Below are 14,942 nucleotides of genomic sequence, written 5' to 3' on the forward strand. Positions count from 1 at the left end.
ATCCTTATTGTTATGATGGTGGTGGTGATGACTGTCCTAGAGATAAAAACTCAGGGTCTGGCTTATGTTAGGCATGTACTCACTACTGCTGAGCTACCCAAGCAGCCCTGGGATCTTTGCTATTGGAGGATGCTGCCCATGGGATACCTGGCATGGAGGCAGGCCAGGGCGAGGGAGAGGAGTTCCAATTTTCCAGAGCTAGCCACTTACTAACAAAGCAAACAGAAAAGTCACCATGAAGTTGGACTTGCTTCCAAATTGGTAAATATTTGCTGGGTATCCTACTATGTGCTGGTCACTTTGCAGAGGCACTGGTATTATATATTGGGAGTAAAACAAAAAATACCTTCTTTCTGGAATGCAGTGTTGTAGCATGAGGTTGACAATAATAACCTAATTCACAAATCCGCAGCATATTAGAGCAAAGGAATAATAAAGAAACAGGGCCCATCACAAAGAAGAAGGAGCACCTCTTCCTGACTAGGTGTTTCAGTAGGACCTAGGGATTACAGCATTTGGCCTTACTGAGAAGGTGACATTTGAACAACACATGACAAAGGAGAGACTGCTATGTAGACATCTCTGGAAAGGGAGGAAAGATACAATGGACTTAATTCCAACCTTTTAGGGTTTGTATGAATCTGTATAGGTTTTAAGCTCTCTTCCCAATAAACAGCGGGTTGGATGGTACTACACACTCACGGTACACTGTGAGCTCTTCAGTCCCTCTGGTCACAGCTATTCAAGGCATCACTGCACCGTTCAGCCAGCGTGACTCTGACACGCAGGCACTGTGATCTTTTACGTCCAGCCATAAATGTTTATGTGCTGTGAAACCACAGCAGTGCATATTTGAAAATGAAAGGCTGTCTCCACACCATTTGCTGTTTTATTAATAAATCACGTTTCCCAATCAAATTAAAAGCAAGCACCATTTCAGAGCTTTTGCCGACTGGATCAATTCGACCGTCTCCACCACTATCTGGTCCTTGTTCTCAGCAGCTCTGTGGAGAAAAAAAATTTTTTGAGATGAGAGAGCCTATATGACTTCCTGTGCTTCTAATTTTCGTTGGGTGTTTTCATTCTGTGACCCAAGTCTTTGGAAGGAACACCCCAGATTTGAGGCTGATCATACGGCATATATTTTACCATCTCCACCCTTGCCAAGCCAGAGGCTGCAACACAAGGAAAACACATAGGTCAGGGATTAATTCAACCTCATTTCCTTAAATGAAATAGGATTGTGCCATTTCATTGGAGCTCTTTAGAAACATTCCTTATTCCTAGTGTATTTCCCCCACCCCCACCCCTTGAGTACTGCCCTATAGTAATAGTAATTACTGTTCAAAAAGTAGAGAAAGCACATCTCTCGTCCTGTCTTTCTGATCTTTAAAAACAAAGCACAGTCACAGAATCTGACTCTGGTGGGTGGGTGAGGATGGAAGGAGGGTGACTCCTCAGAGTTGTCCTCACTCCTTTCCTGCAGTGCAGATGCTGCCAGCTGTCCCCTGCCCAGTCCCCCGTGTGAGCAACCTGATGACTCTTGTAACCAAGCTTTCTCATTTATGGTAACTATGGAGCAAGCAAGAGAAGCATAGCATAGCCCCACTCCCTTTCATGCCCCTGCAGCTACAGAGAAAACAAGGCAAATTGCTGCACAGGAGTTCATGAGCTTTCCTACAGCACAAGAAGGTTGGGGGTGAGGGTGTGGTAGTGGACACACACACAGACAGAAACACATAGAGAGAAGAATGTGTGTGTGTGTGTGTGTGTGTGTGTGTGTGTGTGTGTGCTGACCACACTTCATTTTCTATGCACACACACGCACACATGCTCTGTGGATGTTAGAACAGCCTATCATTGAAATCTCAGTTTCTTTTCATGTTTGGTAGGGACCATTGTGATACCCACATGAGAAAATGACAATAGAAATTACAGGGAAAAAATTATGTAATACTGGAATAAAAAGCAAGTCTTCTAACCAAGACTGACATGGAGCCATAGTAACCTATATCCCATAGATTGACTAAAGTGTGAACTTTCACTCCAAGATGGAAATGTGTTCTAAAAAGGTCATCCAATACAGCATGCAGAACTCTTCTAAGGCTTCATGGCTGGCACTCACCCATAGGTGACAAAGATGCTTTTTCATTTGGGTAAAAGGTATTTCTGGTAGAGTAATAAATGGAGGGCAGTAAAGACATGAGAGCAGAACTATTAGACACCGCCCTGCAGATAAGAGAGGCCCGCCCTCCATCCGGCTTGGCAGTGGCAGCAACTGTCCTGTGATGTGCTTTGCACTGTGCAGCATAGTCACTGTAGAACCATCCAGAAGATGAAGTGTGGTCAAGACATGTAAGCTGAAGCAAGCTCTCTCCCCCTCCAGTTGCTTTTGATAGAAGCCTAACTAAAATAAATATCAAGGCCAAAGTCTTGACACAAAGAGAGCCCTAAGCAGTAATTTCCTCTTCCCTTGAAGCAATGGTGTGGTGGCTGCTCTTTCTCAAGCTGTGTGTGGAGTGTTACAGTGAACCAGTGAAACTGTTACAGCAAAGGGGGAAGAAAAGACAATGCAGTAAAAATGGGGAGTGGTCTGTGGAGTGGTGACAGTGTTTACCTAGCAATGGGTGAGGTACTGAGCTCAGTCTGCAGCACCAGAAAGAAGAAGAAAACCCAAAGAGAAAAGGGAAAGAAGGAGGAACATGAGGAAGGTGCAAAGTGGCAAAAAAAAAAAAAAAAAAACGTGTGTGTGTGTGTGTGTTGTCCCTAGGAATTGTCTTGAAGCCTGAAAAGAGTACAGAGAAGAGAGCATGGGAGACAGATGGCTGCCTCAGGAACCTGTAATAGAGCTGAGGCCTCTGTGTCCAGGCTTCTCACACTATGTTCCACACCAAGGTTTTTTAATTACCTCTATGGAGTTTGGCATTACATCTTTTTTTTTTTAAAGATTTATTTACTTATTATTGTCGTATGTACGGTGCTCTGCCTGCGTATCAGAAGAGAGCATTACATCACATTATGATGGTTGTGAGTCATCATGTGGTTGCTGGGGATTGAACTCATGACCTCTGGAAGTGTAGTCAGTGCTCTTAACCTCTGAGCCATCTCTCCAGCCCCTTGGCATTACATCTTAACTTATATTTTATTGTGTTTTCTTTTTCCTTTTTTTCCTTATTTTTTCAAATTTACACACAGGCCTTGGCTGGTTTGGTACTTGTTGTGTAGACCAGGCTGGTCTGGAGTTCAGAGACCCACCTGCCTCTGCCTCCTGAGTGCTGGGATTAAAATTGTGCACCACCACCGGGCACATTTGCACATGCCTGTAATCCGAGCACTCAGGGAGGCAGCGGCCAGCAGATCTTTGTGAGTTTGAGGCTATCCGGCTACACAGAAAAACCATTGATACAAGTGCAAATTAAATAACTCTGAGGCAAAAATAAAAGGCTGGTTATCATTAATATTCAGTACTGTCAAAGCAATTGATTTAGCTGGTATCTTTTACCGGTGTACGTATCAGATAACACTAGTGTACAGGAGGTCAGATTCTAGTATGGTACCTAATTAACAGCCACTGTAACATCACCCTAACGGAAAAGTGTACTTAATACCATCTATTATTGTGCACCATGTTAAAATGACAAGAATCTTAAGATATCCCAGTCATCAAAATTTTGGACATTAGAGCTAAAAGCAATTTAGCTTAAATGATCTCTGTATCTTCATGACGAATGAAATTTATCCAGAGGGGACACTGGCTTAGAACATCGCTTCGGTCTCCCCCTTGAATTTAATGATGTAAAGATTACATGTAAGAGAGCAATCAATTAATTTTACTAAGTACATAAAAGACAAGGCCAGCTGCTCCCGAAATGAGCACAAACTCTGCATCCAACAATGAAAATATAATTATGTTTGCAATAAAATGTAAGGAAGTTGCAGGTCTGTGATTTATCAGAAATGAATCATCCATTCTCCTTCAAAGCTGTGCAATTTGATAAATTATCCTTGGAAGAAATGTTGCCAGGGCCCCCATTTAATAAGCATGTGTGAGCTTTCAAATTAGCATGTAAATAAATGTATGGCTATAAAGGTGTTCAGATGCCAATTGATTTCTTGAGGTCTGTCTTAATAAAGGTCTCTCATTAAATAGATAATCCTGGGAAGATTCCTGTAGTGCATAGTGTGTTGTTTTAAAGTACACAGTTCTGCCATTCAAACTAAGTATCAATGGCCTGTTGAAAGTTCAAGAACACCTAATTTAACTAACCTCATCTTAATAGCGAAATTAACTAAGAAGGTGCATTTATATTTCATTTTAATATACCTTTCCAGGTCAGAGCCCTGGCTGTCCTGGACTCTCTTTGTAGACCACAGATCTACCTGCCTCTGCCTTCCAGAGTGCTGGGATTAAAGGCATGTGCCACCATGCCCAGTTAATTAGTGATTTACTACAATGTACTTATGTGTTGTAGTACACAGTGTATTCAGTTAGTCCAGGCTTGAGTTAGTAGACTTGTTCTTCATTTTGTGTACTACACAGAGCTTGTTACTAGCAGTGTCATATTGCTACTCAGAAAGTTTTAGATCTGAAGACATTTCAATGTGTCAGGGTTTGTGCTTTGTTTTGTTTCTAGTTTTTGAGCCAGCGTCTCATGGAGCACAGACCGGTCTCAACTTTGTTAAGTAGCCAACACGGCCCTTGAACTATGACTGTTCTTCTACCTCAGACTTTAAATGTTTGCTGAGACTTAAGGCTCCGAACCACCAGACTTAGTCTGTACTTAGGATGCTCAACCTGTGTTATGCTACGACAGCAAATGTAATGACATTTTATTTTTGTTTGACTGTTGAGATTTACAGTCACACTAAGTCTGCTCGGTTGGCCCAGAACTTAGTGTATAGTGCAGGCTGACCCCAAGCTTGTGGCAAGCCACCTATCTCTGCCTCCCCAATTGTGCAGATTAGTTCAGCACACACTAGACCTACCTCTAAGAAAGGGAGCAGCAACTGAGAAGTTGCTTCCATTGGGTTGGCCTCTGGCTGAGTCTCTGGACCACTTTGTTGATAACTGATTGACACGGCAGAGCCCGGCTCACTGTGGCCAGTGCCACCCTTGACCAGGTGGACCTAGGTTGTATGAACAAGCTGAGTGAGCCACTTGCACTGTCCCTCCATGGTCTCTGCTTAAGTTCATGCCTTGGCTAAGCCAAATAAGCCCTTTCCTCTCCTAGGGTGTGAGTGATGGGGTTACAAGCATCTGTGTCAGCACACCTACCCTTTGAAGTAAGAATTTGCTGGATAGATAAAGTTGTGCACCCCCCCCTCCCTTTAAGAAAAGTGGCCAAATGCTGGCTGGATGTCACACTGCAAGCCTGAAGTGCCCCTGCTGAGTTCTGCACAGTTCACCTTGCTCATCTCCCGCCCCAGGGTTCGAGTTTCCAGCAGGCTGACCCTTCCACACATTCTTGAAACAGAATCCAAAAGACTGCATAGAAGGCTTGACCATTGAATTGCAAGGGCTGGTGCCAGCCCAGGGATAGATGCAGAGAGGCAGGGCAGCACAGGGCTTGAAGCAGGAGCCTGGCTGGACTGCCCTTCAATGGTGGCTTTTTCATGCGTAGTTGACTCTCCATAAACTGACTGACACCTTGGGGAGGGGGGCAGGTCATCTTTCTACTGATTCATAATTTTCCCACTCTTGAGAAAGGTTTCCTTATACCCAGTATTCTCTAGTTAAAGCTGAAAATTCAACTCATCATATTTACACAATAAAAAAAAATCCATTCTGCCTTGTTTTCAATTGCAAATTCGACTCAAGGGACGAGTTCTCATGCGTAGGAGGCGGCCCAGTTCCTTCTCCTAGCGAAGCAAGTGCAGTCAATTATGGTAATGAAATGTCAATAAATATAAAAATTTAATACAGTCTGCTCTGGGTGAGTGGCAGATGAGGACTTGCCTCCCAGACAGATTTGCTGCTCCTGCAAAAATTAAATGCACCTAAAAGAGCGTCTGGTTGCTTGAGAATTCTCCAGAAAAACAAGGCCGGGAGTGCTAGGTACCCAGTGTGTCTTCCCTTGCTGTGAACTCAGGAGCAAACCCAGTCGGGCCATGGTCAGCCACCCTAACATCTTAACTCGTTGTTGTTGTTGTTGTTATAAATTGAACGTCTTAGGTCCCCATGAATAATAAAGATGGGTGCCTCTCAGTGCGTGCTACAAAATGAAAATGGAAATAAGACTTTTGAGGTTTGTTTTTCAGACCAAGAAATTATTCTGCATAAAAATTAGGACATGTGTCAAGGGGGGAGGTGGAAATCAATTCCGTGGAATCTGATGTAATCATCTCAAACTAACAGCCTCACGTCAGCCTCTAAGGAGGGGCTTTAGAATGGAATATAGTGACACTGGGAAGGCTGAAGCAGGAGAGGCGATGAGTTTGAGGCTAGCCTGGGCTACGTAGCAAGTCTCTTACTTAAGAGTCCTTTAGGCACCACACTTCAATAATTTAATCATCCGTGAGCAAACAGTCTTGAACCATGATTATATTAAGATGTCTCACGATGCTAGTTAAGATGTATCTCAGCCATATATTTTCCTCATATATCGGCTTATGTTATTGTGTACATGGAGAATTATTATGTGGGCTCATTTTTTGTGGGTAGCATTTTTTTTTTCTTTTCAACTTATTCTTCAGAATTAAAAATAAATACCTTGCTTGAAAATATTTTTCACTGCAGAAAAGCAGGTACAGGTGTATATGTAAAGTGTAGGCAACAAAAACTGGTTGCTTTGAAAGTCCTGGACATGATTGGGTTTTTACCAGAGTAATTGCGAGACATTTTACAGGAGGTATCTCAAACCACTTTCAAAGAGCAAAGCTCTCCTTTGTTGTACTGCTCAAGTTGTTGTCAACTTTGTCATCCGTAAGAAATGGAACCTCAATTGAGGAACTGCCTCCCTCAGACTGGCCTGTGGCCTCTGTGTTAGAAATCTATGCTGCAGCCTCATTTACCCACAATTCTTAGTAAGCGCCAGGGATCCTTGTACTGCTGGTCCTGTCGGTTGTCATAGCTATGATTCTGTGTTGCAGCTGGACTACTCCACCATAGCCTCACAAGCCGGAAGCACGCTCCACAACCTCATATGCCACGCCCAGGAACTGGCGGTGAGACTCCGTTCACTACAATTTGACCAACGAGAGTTTGTGTGTCTGAAGTTCCTCGTGCTGTTCAGCTTAGGTAAGTGAAGTTGTTTTTCTCATGGCCCCTTCAGCCAGACCTTATTTTCAAACAGCTAACACCAAGTGAGTGTCTCGATGTTACAAAGATGACGAATTTCCTTCCTCATAGAGAAGTCTTTAGATGTGAACCTGCTTTCCCTGTATCCCGGTGGTGTGATTCTTAGCCCTTTAGCAGATGGGTTGGGTGTAGCAGATTTTGGAGGCCTGTTGTCTCCTCCCCAATGGGCTGGTGAGCAATGGACCAGTAGCAAGGGCAGAGGGCACCATGGAGACACAGGAGAGATTCGCTTTGCCAGGTAAGAGCCATCTTTCTGCCATTCATATTTGTCCGCTGCTTTTGTCCTTCTAAGATGGGGGTGGTAATTAAAAGCCTGCTTTGTAAACCTCTATTAGGGTTAGCTGGAGAATGTTTATAAGGAGACGCGCCACTCTGCACGTTTAAAGGATGGCGGTTGTCAAGAGGAACGATGCTTCCTTAGCGAGGGTTTGGAGTAGAAAGATAACTAAGCAAGATAGATTAGCTAAATCAAGGTTCTCAGTGAGCCAGTTGAGAAAAATCACCTCTGCTTGGAATAAAAAAAGGATTAAGGAGATGGATTTTTATTGACTTCAAAGGAACAGATTTTTCTGCCTGTCCCTTACCTGATTTCTGTATTTTGTTGGCTTAACAAAGCCAACTTAAATAAACTTTTTGCCAAGTCCATCCATTCCTCATTGGCAGAAGGCTGAGGGAGGCAACTTCCCTTGAACGAAAATAATGAGGGAAATCAGATTTACCAACATATGTTTTTTTCTTTACTCTTCACTTATAAGATAGCTGTGAATTCATAGCCAAAGAAAGAAAACAAGAAAACAAACTGCAAAGTGAACCAGATGTGTCTGACCTCCAAATTTGGGCCTCTCGGTTTCAGAATTCCTCCTGACAGCACCACAGAACTGTTGCTAATAATAAGGGGATGGCTTGAAGTCTTAGGACCAGACATAACTTTCCTCATGTAGTCAGTGTTAAGAATGAAAGAGTTTTCGTATTTTGGAAAGTATGATGAAAACAGCAAAAAGAAACGTCAGTGTAAATTTAAAAAAAAAAAAGGACAACAGTGTTTTACAGAGGGAACAAGTGTTCAAAGGTTTACAGTGCCGGGCATGGGCCCTGAGTGGGTTCTCTATTAAACACAACAAACACCTAAGTTCCGTTCAAGGAAGCCTGTGTCTATTATGCAAGAACAGTGCGTGGATTGCCAGGCGTAAATAGCACAGGCCTGCTTGCTGTGACCCCCTCCAATTATTCTGGCTTGGTGTATGTGAGAAATTTACTGGCGCATGCGGACCTGAAACACCAAGATTTCATCCTAGTTGTATTTTGAAATGAGTAGAGCGATACTACATGTGAGGAAGCACATGTTAAGCATGAATTATCTTTAGTTTTCGGGAATCAAAGACTTTTTTTATTTGCTTATTTTATCTTATATGGTCTGTGGGTGTTCTGCCTGAGTCTGTTTATATGCACCATGCGCACAGCTGGTGTCCAGAGCTGTCAGAAGAGGGCATCCAACTCCCTGGAACTGGGGGTACAGGTGGTTGTGAGCAGCCATGTGGGTGCTGGGAATTGAACCAAGGTCCCCTGAGAAAGAAACAAGTCCTCTTAACCACTGAGCCATCTCAGCCAGCCCTAGTTTTCACTCCTTTTATCTTGCCTTCATTGTTGTCCAAATTATGACACTCTCTGCCAGTCCTCAGGAGACAGGTGGATCTTAACCACCTTTGACCTTTGATCCTTAGAAATGATTTTCTGAACAAGCGTATTTATCAGGAGCCCCCATCACACACTTCCTTGTTCAGCGGCTGCTCAGGAAGCAGAGCCAGCCTGATTCATCTGTTGAAATCTTGTCTGCCTACTGTTTGAGGAACAAAGGAAAGTAAGGGCTCTTGATCCCAAGTAAAATGAGGTTAGGTCAAGAATTTTAAAGAAGTAGTAAAATTGTAATCAGTAGTAAAATTCAGGTGCTTTCCAATTTATGAATAGAAAACTCTCTTCATTAACTTCGTCAATGCAAACAATGCATAATCAATTTCTTTTTCGCCTCCGCCCTAGTGAGCTATGTAGCCAATGAACTTTAGATCCCATATAACCGTTTCATCTGTGGCTGAGATGGAACACAGTATAGCGCCATCTTGAACCCACAGTCTGTTGCCTATGCCAGGTGCTCAATCCTTAAACCCTCAGGAACCTTGGGTCTTCTGTACCTGAACCAAATGCATTCAGATCCTAGGCCTGCTTAGCCCCTCTCTCATGATGCCAAACTGAGGCTGTGGTAGGGTGGGTGAAGGCAGGAGGCTGTGTTGACAGGCAGTTGTGGTTGTAGCCTCACTTCCACGTGAGAAAAGATGGAGCATGGTCTCATGTAGGTACAGCATTTTGAGCCAAAAGAGCAGTCAGTGCATAAGTTTAAAGGCAAAAATTAGGGCAAGTTGAGCTGGAGGGATGGGGAGGTGAAGCAGGACACAGACCGGAAGGTAGGCAAGAGCCTGCCTGGCCTTGGTCCATCCAACAACTCCAAGGTAGCACTGGGGATACACTGGGACAGAAGGAGGTGCCGTGACTTATTCTGTAGGTACCTGGGAATCACAGCAAGGGCAGAAGTGTGAAAGCAGGCTGGCCCACTTGTGGTCATATGACTTTGTGTTAACAGCATGGACAGAAGTGATTTTCCTTTCACAAGGGGGTCTGAAGGAGAGGAGAGTCAGGAAACAAGAAGAGGTCAACAAACTGTATAGTAGTTGACAAGTTTAGTCAAAGCAGGTAAGCTAGTCACTCACTGAAGGACAGCAGGAAAATAAAGAGTACACTCTACTAAAAGCTTTTAGGGCTACCGATCAAATCCATGAATAGACGTCTGTTGGTTTAACTGGTCAAGAAAGGAAGTAAAACTGAAAACTACCAAGTCTTTCAATATCTCTTTGTCTGTGACCTATAGTATGCCCTGAGGATCATTTTCTACTAGTTGTAATGTGTTCCTTAAATTCTGCTAAATTGGGATTCAGGGTGCAGTTTGGTTGAGTGCTTGTCTAGCATGCCCAAGATCCTAGGTTGGATCTTCAGTACCATATGAACTGGTTATGGCAAACAAACAAACAAAACAAAACAAAAACACACCTGTAATCCCAGAATTAGGAAGACAGGAGAATCAGCAGCTCAAGGTCATCATCAACTGCTTATCAATGTTAGCCTGGGATAAATTGACAAATAGGTAGGTAGGTAGGTAGGTAGGTAGATAGATAGATAGATAGATGTATTTATGATAATTATGATAAATTACCAAATTATTGTTTTGTTGCCTAATATAATGTGACTCATGCCCATTGATTCTGACAGAAAAGAGATGTCCCTGGTTGGCTAGTTCTTTTAACATTTATTTCCTGGTTTATACTCTCACTCTTTTTTTTTTTTTTTTTTAACAAGGAACAGTGTAGAAGTAAATTTTACAGAGGAAGAAGTGTAGGTGCTAATGCCCTCACTACCATTATGGTCACCGTGTAGATGAGTGAGATTCCCACAGACTGTAACCTCCTGAAAAAGAGGGCAGACCCAGAGAGCAGTTGGTTGCCTCTTATGAACCCTGAGTAATGCCACTCATGTTTGAGTCCATGAGGAGTACTAATGTGGGTTCAGTGCCCGGGGCAGTAAGTCCCTACATTGTTCCAGCTACGATGCTACTTGGGCTATGAGACAGGGTGTTTGGATTCCACTGGGACTTTATTCTATCCCAGGTGGAAAAGAAAGCCCTGGAAACTTGCCATATCTCCTCTCCCTGAACACCCCTGGTTGGTTGTAAACTGCCCTCTTCTCTGGTCAGACACTAGTTTTTAAAGTCCTTTCATATTTATTTACTTCATTGATGCAGTTATTTTCTTTGAGTGGAGCTAGCCCAGTCTAAGCAGTGGCTGATCATTATTGCAAGTCTCTAAGTGTCGAGTGGCCCGCAAAGGGACGGGCCTCCTTTTCAGTTGCTTCTGTGCAAAGGAATCCAGCTCTGTGAGTGGCTTCAAGCACGTCACCAGGTACACAGTAACCAAAAGGTTTACTGATAAAATACATGAGTTGATAGACAGACTTTGTTGTAAACTCAAAGCCTTTGCCAAAGTAATTGTAATGAGTCATAGAAAAGTCATTTAGCCAAAAGGCTGCATTTCAAACAAGCCTCCGAGATTCAACTATGTCTTCTACCAGCTTCATTCTCCAGGCTTATGAGAGGAGATGCCATTGGTAAGCTCTCTGGGACAGCTAAGTTACAAAGATGTAAAAGGAATATTAGTGACTAAAATCAGGCAGTAGGTGGACTTCTGTTCCAAGTAGATGGAATCGATTTTCAGGCCTAGTTAGGAAACAGTAGTAAAGGAATCTCGTGCAGCTCACCCCCGATGCTGATGGAATCCCGTATCCAGTAAGACAGATGGAGACTGTCCTGCCTTTATTCATCCATTCTAGCCTTTTGCTTCATCTCAAATTCCCAACATCGACTACGGCACCTGATTATACACCACACAACCTGAGAGTCACCACAATGGAGGTGACAGCCCTAGGCAAGATGGTTCTGGCTGTCTCAGGAAATGACGCAAATGGTCCATATAGAGAGGCTCCCTTACATTAGCTGCCTTCTCCTGTCTACTCCAGAGTCCTCTCTGGAACATCGATGTGGAGGTGCAAAGGGGAGGCCCATGTTTACTGTAGAGTGGTTTGCTTCAACCACAATGTCGAAACATAGCTCCTTTATCCCAAAAGAGCCCTCCCCGGATCCAAACACTCTCTGCTGTATCAGAGGATAAATGGTAGTGGTGTGACGTGATCAGAAATGAACCTTACAATGTTGAAGGGCCTTTAAAACCGTAAAGAGGCATTGCACTGTAAGGCTGAGCAGAGAGCATTTTTTACCTTGTCGGCTGTGGCTCCTTTGCACAGCCCCTGACTGGAACAGACAAAGACGGCTGTATGGTGACGCCCGGACCTTCTGTCTACCCAGTCAGCATGCTGTAATGGCGCATGCATGGTGAATGTTTGGCTTCTTGTATTTTACCTGACAGATATGGGTTTTTAATAAATATTTATTGCCTTTCCTCTCAATCTCTGCATTTGAAAAAAATGCAATAGGAAATGAGATAGTAGTTAAAAAAAAAACACAAGCACAAGATTTGGAGAAAGATAGCATGGAAGGTTGATCCTATGAGTAGATAGTAGAGGGTTCGACATGTTTTCTTTTACAAAATGAAGATAGGTCTTTACATTATAAACAGTTATTATAAGGACAAGGGAGATTAAAGAGAGTCCTTTTCCTTTAAGAAAATCCTACGAGGACTCTATCAACATTGCTAGGAGAGTGAGATACCACACAATGAGGGATAGAAGAGAGTTCTTTAGCACTCGCCTTCAGTGACAGTAATAGGAAATGTCTTCACGTGGGTCCACAATTTAGTATCTTTTGTTCTGTTTTAGTTTTGGGGTTTTGTTTGTTTGTTTTTTAGACCATGTCTTACTATTTAGCTCTGGCTCTCCTGGAATGTATTATATAGACCAAACTGGCCTTGAACTTAGAGATCTGCCTGTCTCAAGGCACATCCAGCTTTCTTAATGTCTTCTTTGCTGGAGAAAGGGGCCTTTGTTTTGTTTGTTTTTCAAGACAGGGTTTCTCTGTGTAGCCCTGGCTGGCCTGCACTCGCTTTGTAGACCAGGATGGCCTGGAACTCAGAGTGATCTGCTTGCCTCTGCCTCCCTGAGTCCTGAAATTAAAGGTGTATGTCACCATGCCCGGCTCCCCGGTTTTGTTTTTAAAGACCAAAACACACTGTTGAGACAGTAACTACTGTATGACTGTATTTACTATACAACGTCAACAGCATGTTATATGGTCATTGAAGACACATCTGCCTGCATCCTGAGTGCTGGGACTAACTGTGAGTCATCACTGCCCTGCTACTTGTTTTAACAAAACCAATTTAGTGGCCATACTCTGCTTTTGTTCATAACTGGTTGTAAAAATCCTATTGTAAGCCAGGCATGTTCCAGGGCCTTAGCCCAGCCAGCTAGCTACTCAGGAGGCTGAGGCAGGTAGATCACAAGTTCATGGCGTACCTGGCCTGTAAGCTAAGTTCAAAGCGAGTCTGAGCAAGTTAATGAGATTCTGTTTCTATCTTTTTTAAGGCCCAGGAATATAGCAGAGCTGGTAGCGTACTTACCTAGGGTGCTGAGTGTATTTGAGCCCCAGCATAGCATAAACTGGCCATGGTGATGCATGCTTACAATCCCAGTGCTATGGAAGTAGAGGCAGGAGGATCAGAAGTTCAAAGTCATCCTGAACTACATAGTGAGTTCCCGAGAAGGTTGAGATACATGAGACTGCATCCCAAAATTAACAATGGCAGCAACAACAATAATAGTAAAACCAACAAAGTGTCAGGAATAAAGCTTTATGGTACATGACTTGCCCAGCATTCAGGAAATACTGAGCCTAATTTTCAGTAACAACCCAAGCTAGAACAAGTTGCCTGGCACAGTGGAGCCTGCCTTTAGTTCCAGCTCTTGGGGGCACAGAGAGAGACGCAGGAGGATCTCTGAGTTTAAGGCCAGGCTGGTCTACATAGTGAATTCTAGAACAGCCAGTGCCATGGAGAAAAGCCTGTCTCTCATCACCCCACAAAGTACAGCCCCTGTTACTTACACACACACACACACACACCCCACTAAGATCCAGATGGATGAAACCCTTTGGGAGGAATCGGGAGGTGACTGGCCCTATGGAATCTGTCTTCAATGACCATGTAACATGCTTCTGTTCGGTGTGTGTGTGTGTGTGTGTGTGTGTGTGTGTGTGTGTGTGTGTGTGTGTAGTCCCTCCTATTTCTCCACTGATGCTTCTCCTTTGATAAAGATCTTGAGCTTGACTCACTTTCCCTTGTCTCAAAGCAACATGTATCCTCTTGATAACAGGTCCCAGGGAAGGGACCCATGAGAGCTTTCCACAGGCAGTGAATCACAGCGACAGGCAGGTGCTGGCCTCTTGAGCCCAAGCCAGTCAGGGCCTTTGAGTGTGCAAGACTCAGAGGGCCCCATACAACCTGCCTAGGGGAGCGTGTGTCACTGCCGAGGATGTGTATTTCACTTGAGGAGGGAAGACTTCATAAACAGGCGACAGAACTATTAACTTCCCAACTCAGTCAGACCCAGCAGGGCCTTAAAATGGTTCCTGTCAATTCACATGCAAGAAACCAGGGCCCATAAATCCGAGCTCCTTTCTGCTTGTCCGTGGTACCTGTGTTTAAGCTATTACTCCTCTGTAGCGCCAATAGAGAAACTATTTGTGAAGTCACTTCGAAGGCTGCAACAGCTCTTGCATGAGGAGACAGACTTGACTGCCCACGGCACCTGCATCCTGTCTGCTCAGTGGCTGGCTCCTAGGATAGGGCTCCTCTAGGGCTGTGTCAGGCACACACTGGTGGCTTCAGTTGCAACTCCGTGTGCTATTCAAGTCCAGATGACAGCGAGGTATAGGTGTGTAAATCAGGAAGAGGGCTTTCCCCTGCAGAGAGGAAAGAGTGGCAGGCATCGCTTTCTGTCTGCTTGGGAAAGAAAGCACTGTTCTGGCCTGGGCTGTGTTCAAGACTTGCTCATGCCTGTTCTTCCTGAGTTGCAAGGCCCCAGGGGAGACTGTAGG

The 14,942-nt window shown here is 43.9% G+C and overlaps 1 protein-coding gene across 8 annotated transcripts in view; it reads left to right on the top strand.

Moving 5' to 3' along the window:
- NR5A2 (nuclear receptor subfamily 5 group A member 2) overlaps positions 1 to 14,942 on the top strand; it is a 119,567-nt gene that overhangs the window by 73,277 nt on the left and 31,348 nt on the right. For all 8 annotated transcript variants that reach the window (XM_084778820.1, XM_084778822.1, XM_084778823.1 and 5 more), the window contains one exon: positions 7,090 to 7,237. In XM_084778820.1, the coding sequence (XP_084634946.1) occupies positions 7,090 to 7,237 (148 nt within the window). The remainder of the gene's footprint in view (positions 1 to 7,089; positions 7,238 to 14,942) is intronic.

The sequence above is a fragment of the Acomys minous genome (assembly GCF_964271855.1).
Source record: "Acomys minous genome assembly, chromosome: 1".
In the NCBI taxonomy this organism is placed as follows: Eukaryota; Metazoa; Chordata; class Mammalia; order Rodentia; family Muridae; genus Acomys; species Acomys minous.